The sequence below is a fragment of the Pelodiscus sinensis genome, chromosome 6, assembly GCF_052426305.1.
Source record: "Pelodiscus sinensis isolate ZL-2025 chromosome 6, ASM5242630v1, whole genome shotgun sequence".
Taxonomy (NCBI): Eukaryota; Metazoa; Chordata; order Testudines; family Trionychidae; genus Pelodiscus; species Pelodiscus sinensis.
In genome coordinates, this window is record NC_143057.1 from 103962004 (window position 1) to 103980253 (window position 18250).

At 42.6% G+C, this 18250-nt stretch overlaps 1 protein-coding gene across 1 annotated transcript in view; it reads left to right on the top strand.

Annotated features, from left to right (window-relative positions):
* The window catches only part of C6 (complement C6), a 38156-nt gene that overhangs the window by 12564 nt on the left and 7342 nt on the right, over positions 1 to 18250 (top strand). Inside the window, exons 8-16 of the mRNA XM_006139493.5 lie at positions 4200 to 4440; positions 5328 to 5450; positions 6705 to 6871; positions 8533 to 8758; positions 11083 to 11254; positions 13313 to 13424; positions 14651 to 14783; positions 15871 to 16062; positions 17479 to 17569. Of these exons, the coding sequence (XP_006139555.3) occupies positions 4200 to 4440; positions 5328 to 5450; positions 6705 to 6871; positions 8533 to 8758; positions 11083 to 11254; positions 13313 to 13424; positions 14651 to 14783; positions 15871 to 16062; positions 17479 to 17569 (1457 nt within the window). The remainder of the gene's footprint in view (positions 1 to 4199; positions 4441 to 5327; positions 5451 to 6704; positions 6872 to 8532; positions 8759 to 11082; positions 11255 to 13312; positions 13425 to 14650; positions 14784 to 15870; positions 16063 to 17478; positions 17570 to 18250) is intronic.

An 18250-nucleotide genomic window follows, 5' to 3' on the forward strand; every position in this document is an offset into this window, starting at 1 on the left:
CAAAGATAATTGGGGTTTTAAGATTTCCAAATTGCTAGAATGTTTAAATATCTTATGCTACCAAAAATATCTGACCATTTAAATTTATGAGAAATTGTTCTACAACAAATTGCTTGACACAAAAGCATTTACCAATTGAAAATGAAGATATGTGTTACACACGTACAATACAGAAGATAGCTGATTTGGACATAATTAGAAAAAATATGCTTTCTGAGCCAACTGAAGATAAGAACAAGGATTCAAACATTCAGTGGAAACATGTGAAAAGTACCTATGCCAGTTATGGATAGATATGTACAAAGCCATAGTAAAGGTCTAAGAAAAGCCCTAAGAAATTCTAGGGAAATGAAACTGTTGCCTAAATCCTAATGTGCTAAATCATGCAAAATTCGGTAATAAAATTGTGTCTGGACAGCAGTACAGAAGGGAAGCTGAGAACAGGCCAGGGATACCTTTCTTTTCCCAGCATCTCTTGGTCTGGGCAGGAGACACCCAAACTGGAGTTAGTCTGGAGTCGTCATGGTCCACACTTCCCCATTCTCCAAAACCCCCATCCCAAGCCTTGTGAGCTCAGGGACAAAAGAAACTACTCTGACAAAAGTCAGCAACAGAGAGAAGCAGCTGAAGCTGGGAACTTCTAATGATGTCATCAATGGCACTTTCTGTTGGTTTTGTTTTGTTTTGTTTTTTTAGCTCTGGACATTTTTTCCTGTCTACTGATTTGTTGTTTGTTTCAACATCCCTCAGTCTCCTTTTAAGTCTCATCCACTTGCTTTCCTCTTCTTCCCTTTTGTTTTTCTGTTTAGCTAACAAAATCCCAAGCATTCAGATACTGTGGGTCAAACATCCTGAAATCATGAGATTGGCTTCAGAATCATGACATTTTCAAAACACGGTTTTGTTTTACTTTTACTTTCCCTTCTGGTCTTTGATCCCTCTGGGTGTGTTTGTTTTGTTGTTTCAAGATTTTCCCTACAACCCTATGGGCTAGAAACTTGCATTTGTAATGAAAAGCTGAGATTCTGATGCAACGTGTTGATTCCAACTGTGGCTCTCTGAAAAACACCAAATACTGTGAGAGTCAAGAGAAAATCACTTCGCAACACTGCGAATCCCTTACCTCCAAACAACACCCTGAAAAAATTAAGAAAACAAAATATTGGACCAAACATGCAAACAGTCGCACCTGTCACTCTGCTTCCTTTTTCCCAACTCTCTTTGCTTTGTCTGTTTTGGCTGAACATTCCTCAGAGTGGGCTCTGCCACTTACTCTGTGCTTGTTTGTCCAGAATGAATGAAAGGGTCCTGATCTCAGTTGTGGCTCCTACAGACTAATATCATACAAGTAATAGACAAAAAATATTTGTATTAATTATTTGTTTATCATGTAATGAGACATCCTCTGGAACAGGGGTGGTCAAACTGCGGCTCTTTGATACTTAAAAGTGTGGCTTGTGGATCCCTCCATGCCCTGTCCCTACCTGTCTGAGCCTTCCAGACTGTGGGGGAGAGCTCAGGGTTTCAGCCTTGTGTGGGATGGTGGGGTAAGGGTCTCTGCCGGGGATGACTGTTGCCTGTTCAGCGAGAGGGGCACTGAATTTAAAGGTTCAGCCCACACCCAATAGCTTGAGTCACACCCTGCAAGTAAATCTCTTAGGGTACGTCTACACTACAGCGCTAATTCGAACTAACTTAGTTCAAATTAGTTAATTCGAACTAAGCTAATTCGAATTAGCGCATCCAGACTTAAAAACTAGTTCAAATTAGCATTTTGCTAATTCGAACTAGCATGTCCACACAGAGTGGACTCTGAACCGAGGTTAAGGATGGCCGGAAGCAGTGCCAGCAGGGCATCAGAATAGGACTTAGAGCGTGGAGCTCCTGTCTCAGGCTAGCTGAGGGCTGTGCTTAAAGGGACCTGACCCCCACCCCGGACAGACAGTTCTCAGGGGTTCCCCGCTTGCAAAGCAGTCCTGGCTTGGAGTGCCCTGAGTGCCCACATTCGGCACATCACAGCACTCGGCCATCAGCCCGGCTGCACTTGCCGGGGGAGGGGGAGCAATCGAGGGGCTGCAGGAGAGCTTCCACCCCGAGCAGCCTTCAGAGCCACCCCAGTCCTCCCCATTGGGGGCTCATACCCCATTCCTCCCTCACCTCCTTCCACTTACTCTTCCCTAGCCCCCCTTCCTGATGTACAAAATAAGGGACACGTGTGTTCAAAAATAGAAACTCTCTTTATTGAACAGAACTCGGGGAGACTGGGAAAAGGAGGTGGGAGAGGGGAAGAGAGAGGGTGGGAGAGGGAAGGGCAACTAAAAAGATCAGGGGTTTGGAACAGGTCCCATATGAAGAGAGGCTAAAGAGACTGGGACTTTTCAGCTTAGAAAAGAGGAGACGGAGGGGGGATATGATAGAGGTCTCTAAAAGCATGAGTGGTCTGGAGAGGGTGCATACAGAAAAGTTCTTCATTAGTTCCCATCATAGAAGGACTCGAGGACACCAAATGAAATTAATGGGTAGCAGCCTTCAAACTAATAACAGAAAGTTCTTCTTCACAAAGCAAAGAGTCAACCTGTGGAACTCCTTGCTGCACGAGGCTGTGAAGGCTAGAACTAGAACAGAGTTTAAAGAGAAGTGAGATCCAGTCATGGTGGTTGGGTCCATGGAGTGGTATTAGCCAGGGGGTAGGAATGGTGTTTCTGGCCTCTGTTTGTGGAAGGCTGGAGATGGATGGCACAAGACAAATGGCTTGGTCATTGTCTTCGGTCCATCCCCTCCAGGGTACCTAGGGTTGGCTGCTGTCAGCAGACAGGCTACTGGGCAAGGTGGACCTTTGGTCTGACCCAGTACGGCCATTCTAAGCTCAGGGCTCAGGGTCGGGGGTCTCAGTGGACCACCTTGATTTTCATGCAAACCTGCTCCTGGGTGGCGAGGCTGGCAGCTATCCTGCCCTAGACGGCCACTTTCCTGTGCCTAGTGCAGAGGTCGTGGATGAGGTCCATGATGTCTGCACTAGACCAGGCAGGCACCCACCTCTTGAGGACCTGGGCAGGCTCCCGGGAGCCGCCAGCCTGGTCCTAGGAAGAGGCGGAGGGCTGGGTGGCAGCGGGTGGCTGGCTTGAGCCGTGCCAAGTGCAGGGTCTGCTGGCTGGGTGCTGGCAGGCTTGCACCTGGCATGGGCACCGTAGCCAGCCCGTGGCCTTTTAAGGGCTCCGGGGCCGGGAGGGGGGCAGACGAGTTTCTCTGGTGGTGCCCAGAGTGGCCACCAGGGCAAGCTGGGGAGGGCTAGCCTCCCACTAGTTCGAATTAAGTGGCTACACAGCCCTTAATTCGAACTACTTAATTCGAACTAGGCGTTAGTCCTCATAGAATGAGGTTTACCTAGTTCGAATTAAGTGCTCCGCTAGTTCGAATTAAGTTCGAACTAGCAGTTTGCATGTGTAGCGCCTATCAAAGTTAATTCGAACTAACGCCAGTTAGTTCGAATTAACTTTGTAGTGTAGACATACCCTTACTCCCAGCGCTTCTCCCCTTCCTGCAGCTCACAGGTGTTAACTCCTCATGGAGCGACTGCAGGATGGAGCTGCTGCTTTGGCACCACAAGTGGAAACAGCAAAAACAGTGGCTCTTTCTGCAGCTCCCAGTTGTTTGCCACTGCGTTTCCCCTTGCTGCTGACTACAGCAGCTTCTGTGCAGGAAGGGGGCCTGGCAGCACCATGTGTCTAAGCAAGGCCAGCAAACCATGGCAAAAGCATTGGGGGTGAGTGTAACCTACATCGCCCCTCATGTGTTACCTCTGGCTTCTGCCCAGTGGGGAGAGGAGTCTTGGGATTTCAGTCCAATGGGGTCATGCCTGCCGGGGCTCAGGACTGTATTTCTGAGAACCCTCCTCCTTGCAGGGCTGAAGCCCTGAGGTTTAACAGTTGTGCCCCGGCTCTAAAACTTCTGAAGATCATTGTATGCAACCAGGAGGAGCAGCAGTAAGTTCGGCCACCCCTGCTCTAAAATGTAGCCAAGTACTTGTAGCATCCAGTGGATTAATTCCTTGATTAATTTATGCTAGTTTACCCAAGACTAAAGAACCATAAAATATAATATAGTTGACCCTTTTTACAATATAAAAATGGAAATGGTCTTAGTCTTGGCCTTTTGTTGTGAATTAGAGAATAAGTGTGTCTTTCTCTTTTTCTTTCCAGAATTCCAACTTTATTAGGATCCATAAAGTGATTTCAGTTTCAAACTTCACAATGAAAGAGTCAGATCTGCAGCTCTCAAATATCTTTCTAAAGGCCCTTAACCACCTGCCTTTGGAGTACAACTATGCTTTATATAGCCGAATTTTTGATGACTTTGGGACTCATTATTACACTTCTGGATCAATGGGAGGCACATATGACCTTCTTTATCAATACAGTGCAGAAGAGCTGAAGAATTCAGGTATGCCAGCTTGGTGGTGAGAAAAATCATATGATCTATTTTGGAAAAATATATTTGTTACTATTATTCCACTTAGTGTGCCTGTGAGGAAAAATATTGCCCCATGTTATCTTGTTTTAGCATATACAATTCAGTAATGCTCTGAAACAAAATAATATCTAACTCACACACTTATGTAGGTCTAGACTTTATCAGGAGAAGTGATGGAATCTCCTTCTCTTGATGTCTTCTATAATAAATGCTTTAGTCAAACCCAACATACTGTTCTCAATGCAAGGGAAAAGAGTGACAGTCTTTGGCTTGTGTTATACAGGAGTTCAGACTAGATGAGCTAATGGTTCCTTCTAAACCTAAAAACTATATATCTATTAAAATTATTAGCAGTTATGGTTGGCTGTAAATTCCTTAGAAAGATAGTCAAAGATTAAAATGGAGAGTGCGTTTTACAAAAGCTAACTTCTCCAGTTACGCTGTGATCCTGAGTACCGTTAACTTGTGTGGGCACTGCTCGTTAATTAAACAAAGTGTAGTTGGGTGTGTCCAGGACATTCCAGCAGCATCAGTATATTCTTGGATGGGTAAATATGACTCTCCAACACTGTGGGTTCACGGGGGAATTGCGTGGTGTCCAATGAAACTACAATGGGCTCAAGTACGTAATCCACAACACCAGCATTGCTTTCAGGATGTAACTGGTGGGGATGAGTCCCTCGGGCATGATGTGGGGGAGAGGAAACTAGTAAAGGATCCTTGGTGAGGAATGCCATGAAACAGATGGCTGCAGAGTCCTGAGCAGACAAAAGGGGAGCCATGTGGAAACTAGGGCTGCTGTTTTGTGTTTAAGTATTTAGTTCTTAATCTCATCGTTGCTATTTAATATTTCTCAGGTTTGACTCGGGAAGAATCATCAGAATGTGTCCGGACAGAAACAGTTAGGCGTATCTTTTTCTTCAAGAAAAGGAAAGTACATACAACGTGTACCACAAACAAACTGTCGGAACGCCATGAAGGTGACTATGATGAGAACCAAGCACCATGTGCTGTTATTTACCATGGGGAATAGTATCTGACAGTTTTTGGGGCACAACCCAGACTTAGTTGGCATTAGTGGAAAAACTCCCATCTACTTCAGTGGGGCCAGTTTTTCACTTCTTGTTATCCAAGTCCAGCATTATGAGCTTTCTGTCTCCTACAAAAATACATTGTGGCCCAGATGCTCTCTCCTGTTCCACCCTGGAACCCTGGCTGATGAATCCCATCCCACAAAACTAGTGTAGCCATCTCCTAGGCCACCTCTCCACATTTTCAGTGCAAAGGTATGCTGGAGGTGGGAAGGCAATGTGTCAGAAGTGCTTTGGTGAGCCTAAGATGATCATTTGAGGACTCATCAGCTGGCAGAGCATAGAGCAGCCCCCAAGCTGCTCTCAATTATTCCAAGCCTGAAGGTAGCACAGAATGAGGCAGAGAATCAGGAATATATAACTAACTGTTCAGTATTCCCCTCTTCTCTACTGCCCCAAGCGATGCTTTGGTGCAACAGAGGCTCTATCTTATGCTTTTAAAGTACTGTAGGTATATTCAAAGAACAATTTATTTTCTTCCAAAGTATCAGGGAGTCATGCATCCAGCACAAAATGGAAAGAACTATTTGATCATTTTAGGCCAAATATGCCTTGTGAATACTACCATACAAAAAGCAACCAAACTATTGAGATGAGTAAGAAAAGTTGACACTCTTATCCCAGCCCATTCCCTGGCCGGATGGATTGTTCCATACAATGCATTTTCTATTCACATTATACTGTGTCCTATCTAGGTCTAAATGTCTCCAGAGATGAGGCTTTAATTGCCTTCTTTTATAAGACTATTCCACAATCAACTACATTTCACCATTGGGATTTTTTCTTGCTTTCCAGACTACATTTTTCTTTTTAGTTTCATAACATTACTCCTATTATACTCCTCAGACCCAGCTGAATAGTTCCTCTGCTCTGAGGTGTTTATACCTTCAAGTAATAGTAGAAATTAACTAAGGATCTGTTGGTCAGTCTTGCCAGTGTCACACAAATCACAATTGGACTACCATAGCCATTGGCCAGATGGGGGAAGGAGGGAAGAATCTCTCTGGCCTATAATTTGGTGCCCCTGTGTCCTCAGTAAATTGTATTGGCTCTTCTTAAATAAACCCAATTGTTGGCATTTGCATTGTATGCAATAGGAAAGTAGTGATATTTTGAAAAGCCTTGATTTTAATCTTATTTTAGGATCATTTTTGCAGTCGTCCGAAAAGTCTATTTCACTGGTAAAAGGTGGAAGGGCAGAATATGCTGCAGCTTTGGCCTGGGAGAAAAAGGGATCTTTCCCAGAGCATACAATATTCACAAACTGGGTAGAATCAACAAAGGACAATCCTATTGTGGTTGATTTTGAGGTAAGAAAAGAAAGAAAAATACTAGCGAGAAAATAAAGGCCATTATCGTTTCAGGGAGCATTTTTTCCTGGAATGAGATTAGGGATTATTACACATAAACAAAATATTTTAGAGAATTTTATTAACAATTATTCGAACCACTTTTTGTATCCCTCAACCTGGAAAACTAACATTCGCTAGTACTGAGCATCCAAATTAAAGGGCATTGGACAGTGTGACAGACTGCTGGCTAAGCCACAGCTCTGCCACTACAGCCTGGTTGAAAAGGCCAATTACAGCCAGTTGAGCAAGCCCAGGCCTGAAGGGCTAATGGAAGCAGCCGTGGGCCTCATTAGCCAGAGGGCTATATAAGGCAGCCAGAGGGAAAGTGAAAGGGCAGGAGCCAGGGTATGGCGGAGTGTGTTCCCAAGCCAGAAGGAGAGCCTGGCTAAGTTTGCTGTGAACAAAACCTCTGTAAGTAGAAGGTGGTGGGAAATACACAAACAATAAAAGGCACGGGTGATTGCACCAGAAAGGGTCTCTGGTTGATTTGTGTCCCAAGAAGGTGTCCCAACGCAGGGGAGCTGGGCAAGGACCTTGCCACAACAGTCAGGGTATGTCTACACTACCACCCTAGTTCGAACTAGCGGGGTAATGTAGGCATCCCGCACTTGCAAATGAAGCCCGGGATTTGAATTTCCCGGGCTTCATTTGCATAAGCGGGGAGCCGCCATTTTTAAAACCCCGCTGGTTCGAACCCCGTGCAGCGCGGCTACACGGGGCTCGAACTAGGTAGTTCGGACTAGGCTTCCTATTCTGAACTACCGGTACTACCGGTACACCGGTGGAACGAGGTGTACCGGTAGTTCGGAATAGGAAGCCTAGTCCGAACTACCTAGTTCGAGCCCCGTGTAGCTGCGCTGCACGGGGTTCGAACCAGCGGGGTTTTAAAAATGGCGGCTCCCCGCTTATGCAAATGAAGCCCGGGAAATTCAAATCCCGGGCTTCATTTGCAAGTGCGGTATGCCTACATTACCCCGCTAGTTCGAACTAGCGGGGTAGTGTAGACATACCCTCAGAGGGAATGAAAGTCAGTGGGCCTCTTTTCAGGGTCATTGGGAAAGAGGAGACTCCTGGAACTTGGCGGTAGGGAGGGTTTGGGTGTTTTGGGGAGGAAGGAAAGAAGTGCACTAGTTGTGTGCAAGAAGCTAGCTAACTTCCTCCTTGTGCAAACTCTACAACAACTTCTAGTTCAGAAAACATGGAATGTAACTACACACTGAATATAATGTCAGTCTCATAACATTTCTCATCATTGTTTATTATTGCATCACTTGTCATTGTGTATGCTCTCCTTGTTTTCATTTACACCATCTTACCTGGCGTGATATTAAAATATATATTGCTAATTCTATGTCACTTGCCCATTAGGCCATCACCTCAGTAAAGAGGAAAATATAGATATGGGAGATCTAGATGTATAGAGTTTTCATGCCATGTTAAATAGCAAGAAATTGCACCATGCACCACAGTCCCAGTATCTTATACACATAATCTGTAGCTGTTTGGGATATGTTGATGCCCTGCAACTACCCATAGTAAAATGTTAACACAGCTAAGTACAAAGAAATGTCTACTTTATTGTTTATTACATGACCCCTTGATGTGTGGTTATCTCTTAGCTGGCCCCCATCCTGGATTTGGTGAAGAATTTCCCTTGCGCAGTGACTAAACGGCGCAACCTGAGAAGAGCTCTTATTGAATATATGGACAGGTTTGACCCTTGTAAATGTTCACCGTGTCCCAATAATGGCAGACCTGTGTTATCTGGAACAGAGTGTCTGTGTGTATGTCAGGCTGGAACATATGGGGATAACTGTGAGAAACGTGCACCAGATTACAAATCAGGTATTTATGATTATGCCATAATGATGCAATAATGTTCCTTTATAGCTGTACAACTTAATGTTAAAAGTTAAAACTGATTGGAATTTGGAATTCCCATTCCATGAAATGTCTAACTTCTGCATTTCAATTCCATCAGAATAAAAAATTGAAATTTTAATGTTTCCCACGGAGGAAAATTCCACAATTTAATTTCAGACAAATCAAAATGATATTTAGTTTTGATCTTTATAAAATGTTTCATTTCAATAGGGTGGAAATAGTTTCATTTTGATGAGATTGAAATCAAGTGTGAATTTAATTTGAACTTTGTTGGCTTGATTTTTATGTTATAAATTATAATACAGAAGCTGAGACATTTTATAATTTCATGTTATACATTTCAAACCATGTCAGAATAGTTGAAATAGTTCAGCTTTTATATTACTAAATTATATGCATATTTTATTTTGAAAATTGGTAATTGATTATAAATTGGCATTCTTTATCTAGTAAGGAGTAATCTAATTAATAAGTGTTGGTGCAGTAAGTGGCTTGGTATTTCATAATGTATTGGAATGTACTCTATTGTTTCTAATAACAAAAATACACTGTTTATTTTTAAACATATTATAAGAGGAAGTTGCCAGTTGCTAGACCAATTACAAATGACCTGTAACACTATCAATTACTAAACTAATTAGAATATCAATTATCAATTTTGAAATAAAAATAAATCAGGCAAGGAAGTCAGTCGGCCAGTGACATGCCAGCCAGATGGGGAGTCCACAGGAGCTGGGTGAGCAGCCAGTGCAGTCCAGCTAGTCATCCACTTGGGAAGCCAGGCACTCAGGAGGGTCTACAAACTTTCTGGCCTCTGGGCAAAGTGGGGGGGGAGGGAGAGGGAGCAAGGCCTTAGGTGGAAGGGGTGGGGCTGGAAGCAGCCAGCCCTCAACACCGCCCAGAGCATGCCACACTCCCCCTGCCAGCCAGACTTGCAAGCCACCTGGAGTATGCCACGGTGCTCCAGCAGTGATTGAAATAGCCTGGGCTCTGGCCTCTGCCACCTCCGCAGTGGTGACAGTGGCAGTACATTTTAATCTCTACATATAAAAAAGGGTTTTTTTTTCCTGCCAGGCAAGAGAATGATGTCATCCATGGGCAGGGGTGGGGAAGGCAGACCTCCAGCTTCATCTACAGCTCTGCCCTCTCTGCTGAGGCCCCGCCTCCCCAGGGAGGGGAGGAGGCGGGGCAGTGCACTGTGTGCGCATGCCCCCTACCCCACATGGGAAGGAGAAGAGAAAGGAGGGGACGAATATGTTCCCCAGTCTCTGTGGCCTGAGCTTCCTTGGCCCCCAGAGTCCTGGGGAAGGAGGAGGCTGTGCGGCTTTAGACTACCCAGCCTCTGGCCCCTGGAGCACCGGGGAGGGCAGGTGCTGGGGGCAGCAATGCTCTGCCCCCAGAACTTCTACAATAGGTGTTCTGTGGGTGGAGTGTGGGCAGGGCCATGCATGGTGGTTTGGGAAGGCAAACCCTAGGCTACCAGACATCCATGATGTCATCACATCTTCAGCATCAACAGGTTCTCTCAGTGAAGCTAAAGGAGCCAGAGAGTAGGGCTGCATCTAGACTGGCAGAGTTTGTGTTCATGAAAATACATGTATTTTATTTGACATCAGGATGGGGGGTTAGGGAGGGTTAAGTGGAAGGACATGAGGGAGGAATGAGGCACAAGCCCCTAGTGGGGCAGACCAGGGAGGCTCTTAGTGCTCCTCAGGGCAGAAGCTCTCCCGCAGGGCCTCCTGGATACTGACAGCGCCCTGATGGACCTCCCAGATGGCAGCCTGCAGAAAGTGCAGCCAGGCTTGCAGCAATGCATCCACAAGAAGCACCAGAGTTCCCAGGGGCAGCTCTGGCTCCATGTTGCAAAGTGCTGTGGTGTCCGAAGTGAGGGCTACCAGAGCACACAGAGACAAAATGCTTTGCTGTCCATCAACGAGGAGGCAAGCAAGCAGGGAAAGCTGAGAACTGGCTGCCCAGGGGGGGTCCCTTTAAGCACAGGCCTCAGATAGCCTCAGGGAGCAGCCACACAAAGTAACTCCTGACCTGACGGCCTTAAATGCAATTCAGCATCCACTCAGTGTGTACGCGCTATTTCGAAATAGCAAAACACTATTTCAAAATGCATTTTGTGTGTAGACGTGTTATTTCAAAATAAGTTTTTTTGAATTAACTAATTTAAAATAAGATATTTAGAAATAACACTGTAGAGTAGACATAGCCTAAGGGAAATAATGCAGGGAGAGTGGATATCTCAAGTGATTGGAATTTTCTTTCATCTGTTATAGTTGCAGTAGATGGTTACTGGAGTTGCTGGTCTGCATGGAGCTCATGTGATGGTGCTTTCAAGAAAAGAAGGACCCGTGAGTGTAACAACCCTGTACCACTAAATGGAGGAAAGCCATGCGAGGGTGAACATGTGCAGGAGGAAGACTGTTACATCTCTGTGTTTGTGGACAAGTAAGAAGATGGTAGACTGGAATTTCTACTTCCTAATGGGTTGCAACTGAAGATGCCTCCAAAATGGTTTGGTGCCTAATAAGTATAGGGAAAAGTTACGGTGATCAGATGTTCCATTTTATAGGGATGGTCCCAATATTCAGGGCTTTTTCTTATATAGATGCCTCTTACCCTCCACCCCCATCCCAATTTTTCACACTTGCTATTTTGTCACCCTAGGAACAATGGAGAGGAATATCCTGCCTGCGTTTCTATGAATGGGCCACTTAGAAGAAAATGTCTGAAAATTTATATGAATTTGATTTTGTTTTGTTATTTCTTCCAAGAGAATTCCATTATCATTATCATTATGTAGTTATTTTAAAATATTTTGTATGACTGTGAAGTCATACAGAATACAGCAATTTCTTTTCATGCATCTTCATGCAAATGCTGTCCTATATTCTGAGCTACATGAATTTGGATGTTGCCATCTCCTCCTTTTTCCACAAGCTTCTATTTTTTGTTGGACTGATTTGTTTTAGTTTTGAATTACAAATCTTAAAGATAAATTTGACCAGAACTACTAAGGTCCTCCTGGCTCTGCTTTGAAACAACTCAAAACATTCATTTTGCAAGGTTTCAATGTAAAATCATAAATCCAAACCCAGCCTAGGTTTAGTTTCTCAATCCAAGACTGACTCTTGAAGAGCAAACTTCATAACCAGAGTTCACCAGTGGTGCATCCTCTCTGGTAGTCACAATTATAGTAGCAACCAATGGCAGCTGCAAAGACGGGATTGAGAGTTGCACTATCTCCATTGTAATAACTAATAACTATATGGAAACACCTTTACCAAGGCTACTGGATGTGCACAGACCCACTGGTTCTCCTTGGTTGCTTAGCTCCATGACTAAGTAAGGTAACATAGCATGTGCTTACGTCTATCTTGGTTTGGATTGATTAGACTGATACTGATAAATGTCAGTAAAGGTCGATTTCTCTGTATACATTCAAACTGATATAAAAATTTCCATCAGTGACAATCAAAATGTATACTTAGACAAAGTAAAGTTCTGCCTGAGAACCTATTAGAATTTAATTGAAGTATATTTACATTGAAATGTGATGCTGACAGTTTGTGTTTCAACAGTTATAAAGCTTTAAATTTTAAACCTCAGTGACTGCCATTACATAGCTAGGCAGCATTCCCCCTAGTTTTTCACAATTATCAGTAAAAATAAAAAGTGCTTAAAATAAACATTGATGTTATTCACCAATTTATTAAAAAAAAATTCTAGTTCTGCCAAACCTACTCATATCCACACACTTGGGCCTCCTTAAGCCCTCGCCTAACAGGTTGACCAGGGAATAGACTTTCGATTGCCTTCCATTTGACCCAACCAACCTATGATGAACCCTAACATTGACCAGTCTATGTGAGTTCATGGTCACTTCTTAGAGGTACTGCACTGTCTTCTGTACTCCTTGCATTGTTTCTCTTAATTCAGGAAAACAAAATGGGAAAAATTCCCTTCTAGTTCAGGGAGCCCAATATCTGCTGCTCTGTTCCCTGTGTTGCTTTCTGCTGCTCTGGTCCTTGGGCTCATCTAGACTACACTAAAGTGTCTGCAGAAATTTGCATATCTTCTTTCGATCTCACTTTCTAAAGCAGAGCTCAAAAGTGAAAGTAGTCTGGACACAGGTTGTTGTTTTTTTTCCAGCAACTCCCTCCCCTTTTCAAAAAGCCGGATAAACCTCATTTTTTTGAGGAAAAGTGGCTTTTCAAAAAAGGAATTTGCATATCCTCTTTCGACACTTTAGCGTAGTCTAGGTGAGCCCCTTGTCAGGACAGGATACTCTTTCCCTTTGTTTCAGTGAGTTACATTAGGGGGAGGAAAAGAAAGCCTTGTTTCCCCTTGCCTTCTCTGGTTTGAGGGAGCAGTACGCCTGTTTCTGTCAGCTTCTTCCCCGCCACTCACCACCCCTTTGGCTCATGTGAGAACTTTCCATAATGTTTCAAACTATTTTAACAACTCCTTTGTTTGCATCCTTAACTACAAACTCCTATTTTTCAGAGGAGCTCCATGTATAAATGATGATGAAGCAAGAAAGGAAGTGGACGTTTTCATTGGTGAACCAGAGTCTGGCTGTCTCAAGCCATCCCCACCAGAAAACGGATTTCTCAGGGTGAGAAGGTTGTAAGGTCCAGGATAAGGCATGATGTGCAGGGATGGAGAGCTGCAAGAAGCTCCAGGTTTGACAAGCCTCACAGACTCCTTGTTGCGTTACAAAAACTGATGCACATTTTGCAAAACTTTATTTCCTCTCATTGCATCCAAATATTGGTGTATGACACCAGCATGAACAACATGGGTCCACTTTATTTGATAAACACATTTTTCTAACTGATTAGAAGCTACTTTTAGGTACTATAGTTGGGGGTAGAAAAATATCACAAAAGCTCGGCTGGTGTTAGTGGGTGCACTTTTAAATAGGGATTTTTTAAATTTAAATTTTGTTTTTTATCAACTTTACTCCTTTGCCCTCTCTCCCAAATCTTCTGTATTTGGAGGGCCGGGGGTTCCCTCTGGGGTTTTTTTCCATATCATTTTCATTGGTTGTTTTCTTTTCTGCTCCTAACATCCTTTTTGTCTGTCTCTCAAACACTGAATTTATATTTCATTTTCACTTTGGACTTTTTTGGATTTTGACTATGTGGATGCGATAGGACAAGGAACAACATACAGTCAGTCACGTGTTGGAGTAATTTGTGAGAACTTACTATTTCCTCCATCTTTGAAGCTTAGCAGAAGAGATTGAATAAACAAATCTACTATATAGAACAAAATTGTGACATATTTAAAAGACAAAGGTAGTCCTGTTGCTGAGATGCTTATACATGCCCATGTATGAGCCTCAAATTGGTAGTACAAAATCATACATATGCAGCACTACATTTTTTAAAATGTCTGGAATCAATATTTTATGTTGTCGAACAGTGTCTTGAGTAGACCTTTTGCCAGAACATGAACATAGAGATAAATCTACTCTATCTTGCATAACCTGGTGTGTAATCATACTGCCTTTAAATCGGAATCCCATTTCTCTGCCGCGTGTAGACCCTTACAGATCTGTCAAAGATCTCAGCAAAAACAAAAGCAAAGGATGAGTGAAGGATATATGTCCAACTTCACTCAGCATTATTTGTGAACACTAGTTTTGTAATCTGTGTGTTAATACTAGTGATGAGAATACATGACAATATTAGTAGCTGGATGGACAGACATATAAGATGCATAGCTCTCTCTTCAGAGAAGGAAAAGAAAATTATGACAATTGTGGTAGTAAGGTCCAGAGCCATCTGTTTCATGTCAGTGACTATTCCACTTACAAAGGATTTTGTTTAATTGTAGAATGAAAAAAACCATTATGCCGTTGGGGAAGAAGCTGAAATTGCCTGCATGACGGGATATGATCTCATTGGCTATCAGTTCCTCAGGTGTCTACCAGATCACACCTGGGCACAGCAGAATGTTGAGTGCCAAAGTAAGAAAGCCAAGAACAGTTAGGCTCAACAACAAAACTCTAGAGGAGGCTATAAAACCACTCTATTGCATATATATGTCTTAAGAAGAAATTAATAATTGATAGAAGCAAGAGATGGCAAAGACTATATTTGTCATCATATTTGTTCCCTTGCAATTCAGGAGTATTCCTACAATATATTCTATAAACAATAGGATTCTATCCTGCCGGGAACTATAGAAAACCTGACAACAGAAATTTTCTAGTTCCTTTTCTAGACTGTTTTGCAATGTCTTCAGCAATGGTATTTGCATTTCGCTTCCAGACCTATCCAAGTGAGCTGTAAATTTATGACAGTCAGATTGAACAAACTAGCATTCTCAGCATTGAACAGACACACAAGTTACCGAGAGTAAGATTTCCAAAGCAATCCAATGGCTTTAGATATCTTCCATAGAAATTAATGGGAAAGGTACAAGTAAATCTTTTAGAAACCTCTTTGGAAATCTCAGCCAAAAAGTCCATGCTCTGATGTACTAAAAATCCAATTGACACATACAGGTAAAACTTATTCTGAATCTCTCAATGAGAGAGATTCAGATAGTCAGCAAGGACCCAAGACATTTGCATTTGAATCTTCAGGTTGTATATTTCAGAATGAATTTCTTATTGAATATATTTACAACCTTTATACCACTAGTCACTTCATTAATAATTTATTTAACAGTAGCCTATTGTAAATAATTTGGTAAGCATCTCTATTTCCCTGTTTTTGTAACATGCTGACCAGCATTCTACAACTTTTAATAAGCCATTAGGAATACTTTTAACTGACTGCCACCAGTATACTTTATAAACATTTTATTATTCCTTTTCAGTAACTGATAGGCAAATGTATATGGAATGTTACCATGAGAACAGGTCAAAATTTTTCAAAACTCAAAAATGGATAAAGGAAAAAAAGTCAAATTTTAGAAAATCAAATGAAAGATTATTTCACTATTGTGAAAATGTCATAATTTATTAAATAGATTCATTTTACCCACTTTAATTACCAGGGTTGTTGTTATAATGTGGCATACTTATTTGAATTCTTTCTTTCTTATAGGGTCAATGTGTTCCAAGCCATCAGTATCTGAGAGTGTCACAATCTCCCCATTTAAAAATGAATACAAGGTCGGGGAAACCATCCAGCTGCACTGCCCAGCTGGCTTCATTGTCACTGGTGCAAAGCAGTACACTTGTGGGAGTGACGTATCATGGACACCTCCTATACTGAGATCACTTACCTGTGAAAAAGGTGAGAATTCCTGCCCTGACTGTGGCTAGTCTATTTTTATTGTAGAACATAGGGTGGGATCATGGGTGTCACTTGCATGCTGCTGAAACTTCAGCTTGTGTTATCTTACCAGCTGTGCCCGAAGCTTCCTATAGATTGATTCCCCCTTGTCAGACTCTACACATGCAGTTTTAGGAAGTGCAGGAACAGTTCTCCATTATGACCCTCTGCTTTTGATGAGAGGAAGAACTTGTGCCATTTTGGGGTTCACTGTTGCAACTTTTTGGAGGCTGTACAGTGGGTGATCACCCACATCAAATGTCACAAAGATATGTGAAGTGTTTCTGTGGAAAAGAGGAAATCATCCACCAGAGCAGTGCATTCTCTGGCTTGCAAGTGAGATGAGTCCAGGTTACTGGCAGTTGACACTGGTTTTGGCTACCTCTTCCATTAGCTTGCTCATAAAAGCAGATTAGAGACTGGGGTCCTTGGTATCACGTGATAGTTTCATTGATATTTTCTAACCTACTTCATTAGTATTATCTAATCTATTTCATATATTACCAAGTTCGTGAAGCAAGCCTTCAAAACCTTCTTCACATTGAATCAACTTGTGTTGTGAGCTCCATCCTCAGAGCTCATAACACCATCACGCCAGACTGTTGTACTGTGCTCTTTACCTTGGGCTTTACTGAAGAGCAATCTTGAAGACTGCCTTTACTATTTTTCATGCCAGCTGGGTTCCATTGAAGTGCACTTCTTTGTACCTCTCCAGAAGGGATGTCCGGGATATAGGCAACAGGGTATTATCAGTAGGGCAGTCTTTCATTCATTTCAAAATTTGCTGAATCTTACAGTCCATCAGACTCTGAGTTGGAGGATTTTTGTGTGTGAGTGCAAGACAGGCTTTTTCAGTCCAGCTTTTTCTTTCTTTGTCAGCTCAATAGTGAGAGACAGTTAAGTTTGTACCAGTTATTGGCAACCATCATTCATGTTAACATCTGTAGTTCTGCAAAAATACCATAATGATGAGAATAATGTAAATAAATATATTCAAAAATAACCATAACTTTAAAAAAAAAAAGCCAATAGATGATAACAGCCAGGAAAAATGACACCACAATTTAAGTAATATTTCAGCTCAAGGAAAGAATACACTTTTGGCTGCCACCCACTCTACAACTTGACCTTGCTATTCGTTTTAAAAGTCTGTCCTTTGTGTCCTGGTTTCCATTCATACTTTCATTGTTCTACAATATTGGAATTAGACCTAAGTGTCCCTGCTAGCTGAAGAACAATACCCATCACCTTGTTATGGGAGGCTAGGCTAAATTAAAATAAACCCACTCCTGGTTTGACAGCAGAATTCTAGTTTATGTTCATCTTTTATCAGTTCTTTCAGGGAGTAGCTCTGACAATGCCTAATTTCTCTTTCAGATGAGCAAACAAAAGCTAGAGGTAACTGCAGCCCAGGCCAAAAACAAGTTGGTTCTCAATGCATTTGCATGTCTCCAGTAGAAGATTGTGGGTAAGGTATACACTTCACTATAAAACCACATCGTTTCCCTACTTACAAACAGGGTGAGGCAACCCCACACTAGCTGCTTCCCCCCAGCAGACCAGGGAGACGCGAAGCTAGCGACCCCCCCCCCCCCAGAAGACCAGGGAGACGCGGGGCGGCTTTTCTCAGCAGACACCTCCACTTGAGAATAAAGGACTGAGGGAAGTGAGGTGTGGGAGAATAAAACTGAGCTCTGGAGAAATGTTTGGCTAGAGTTTCCCCTACAATATGTACCAGTTCCGACTTACATACAAATTCAACTTAAGAACAAACCTACAGTCCCTATCTTGTACGTAACCCGGGGACTGCCTGTATTGTACAATATCAGTATCGTAAGAAAAAATTATTTAACTTAGAATATCAAAGTTATTAATACTCTTTTGAATATGGAACAAACCCATTGTGGATTCCATTGTGCATTAAATATATTATATTATATTTTGTTGTACCTGTTATGACGAAGTGGGAATGTTCTTAATGTTTTCTCTGATGGACACATGACCAGAAGTAAAGTCACCTCTCTAAGGACTTTTTCCACCATCCTCCTACCAATAGGGATTAGTTTGGCCCCCACCAAATGCCCCTCATGCAACTATCCTGCAATTGCATTAACCCACTGTGTGTGACATTGACTCGGGGGCGGAGAAG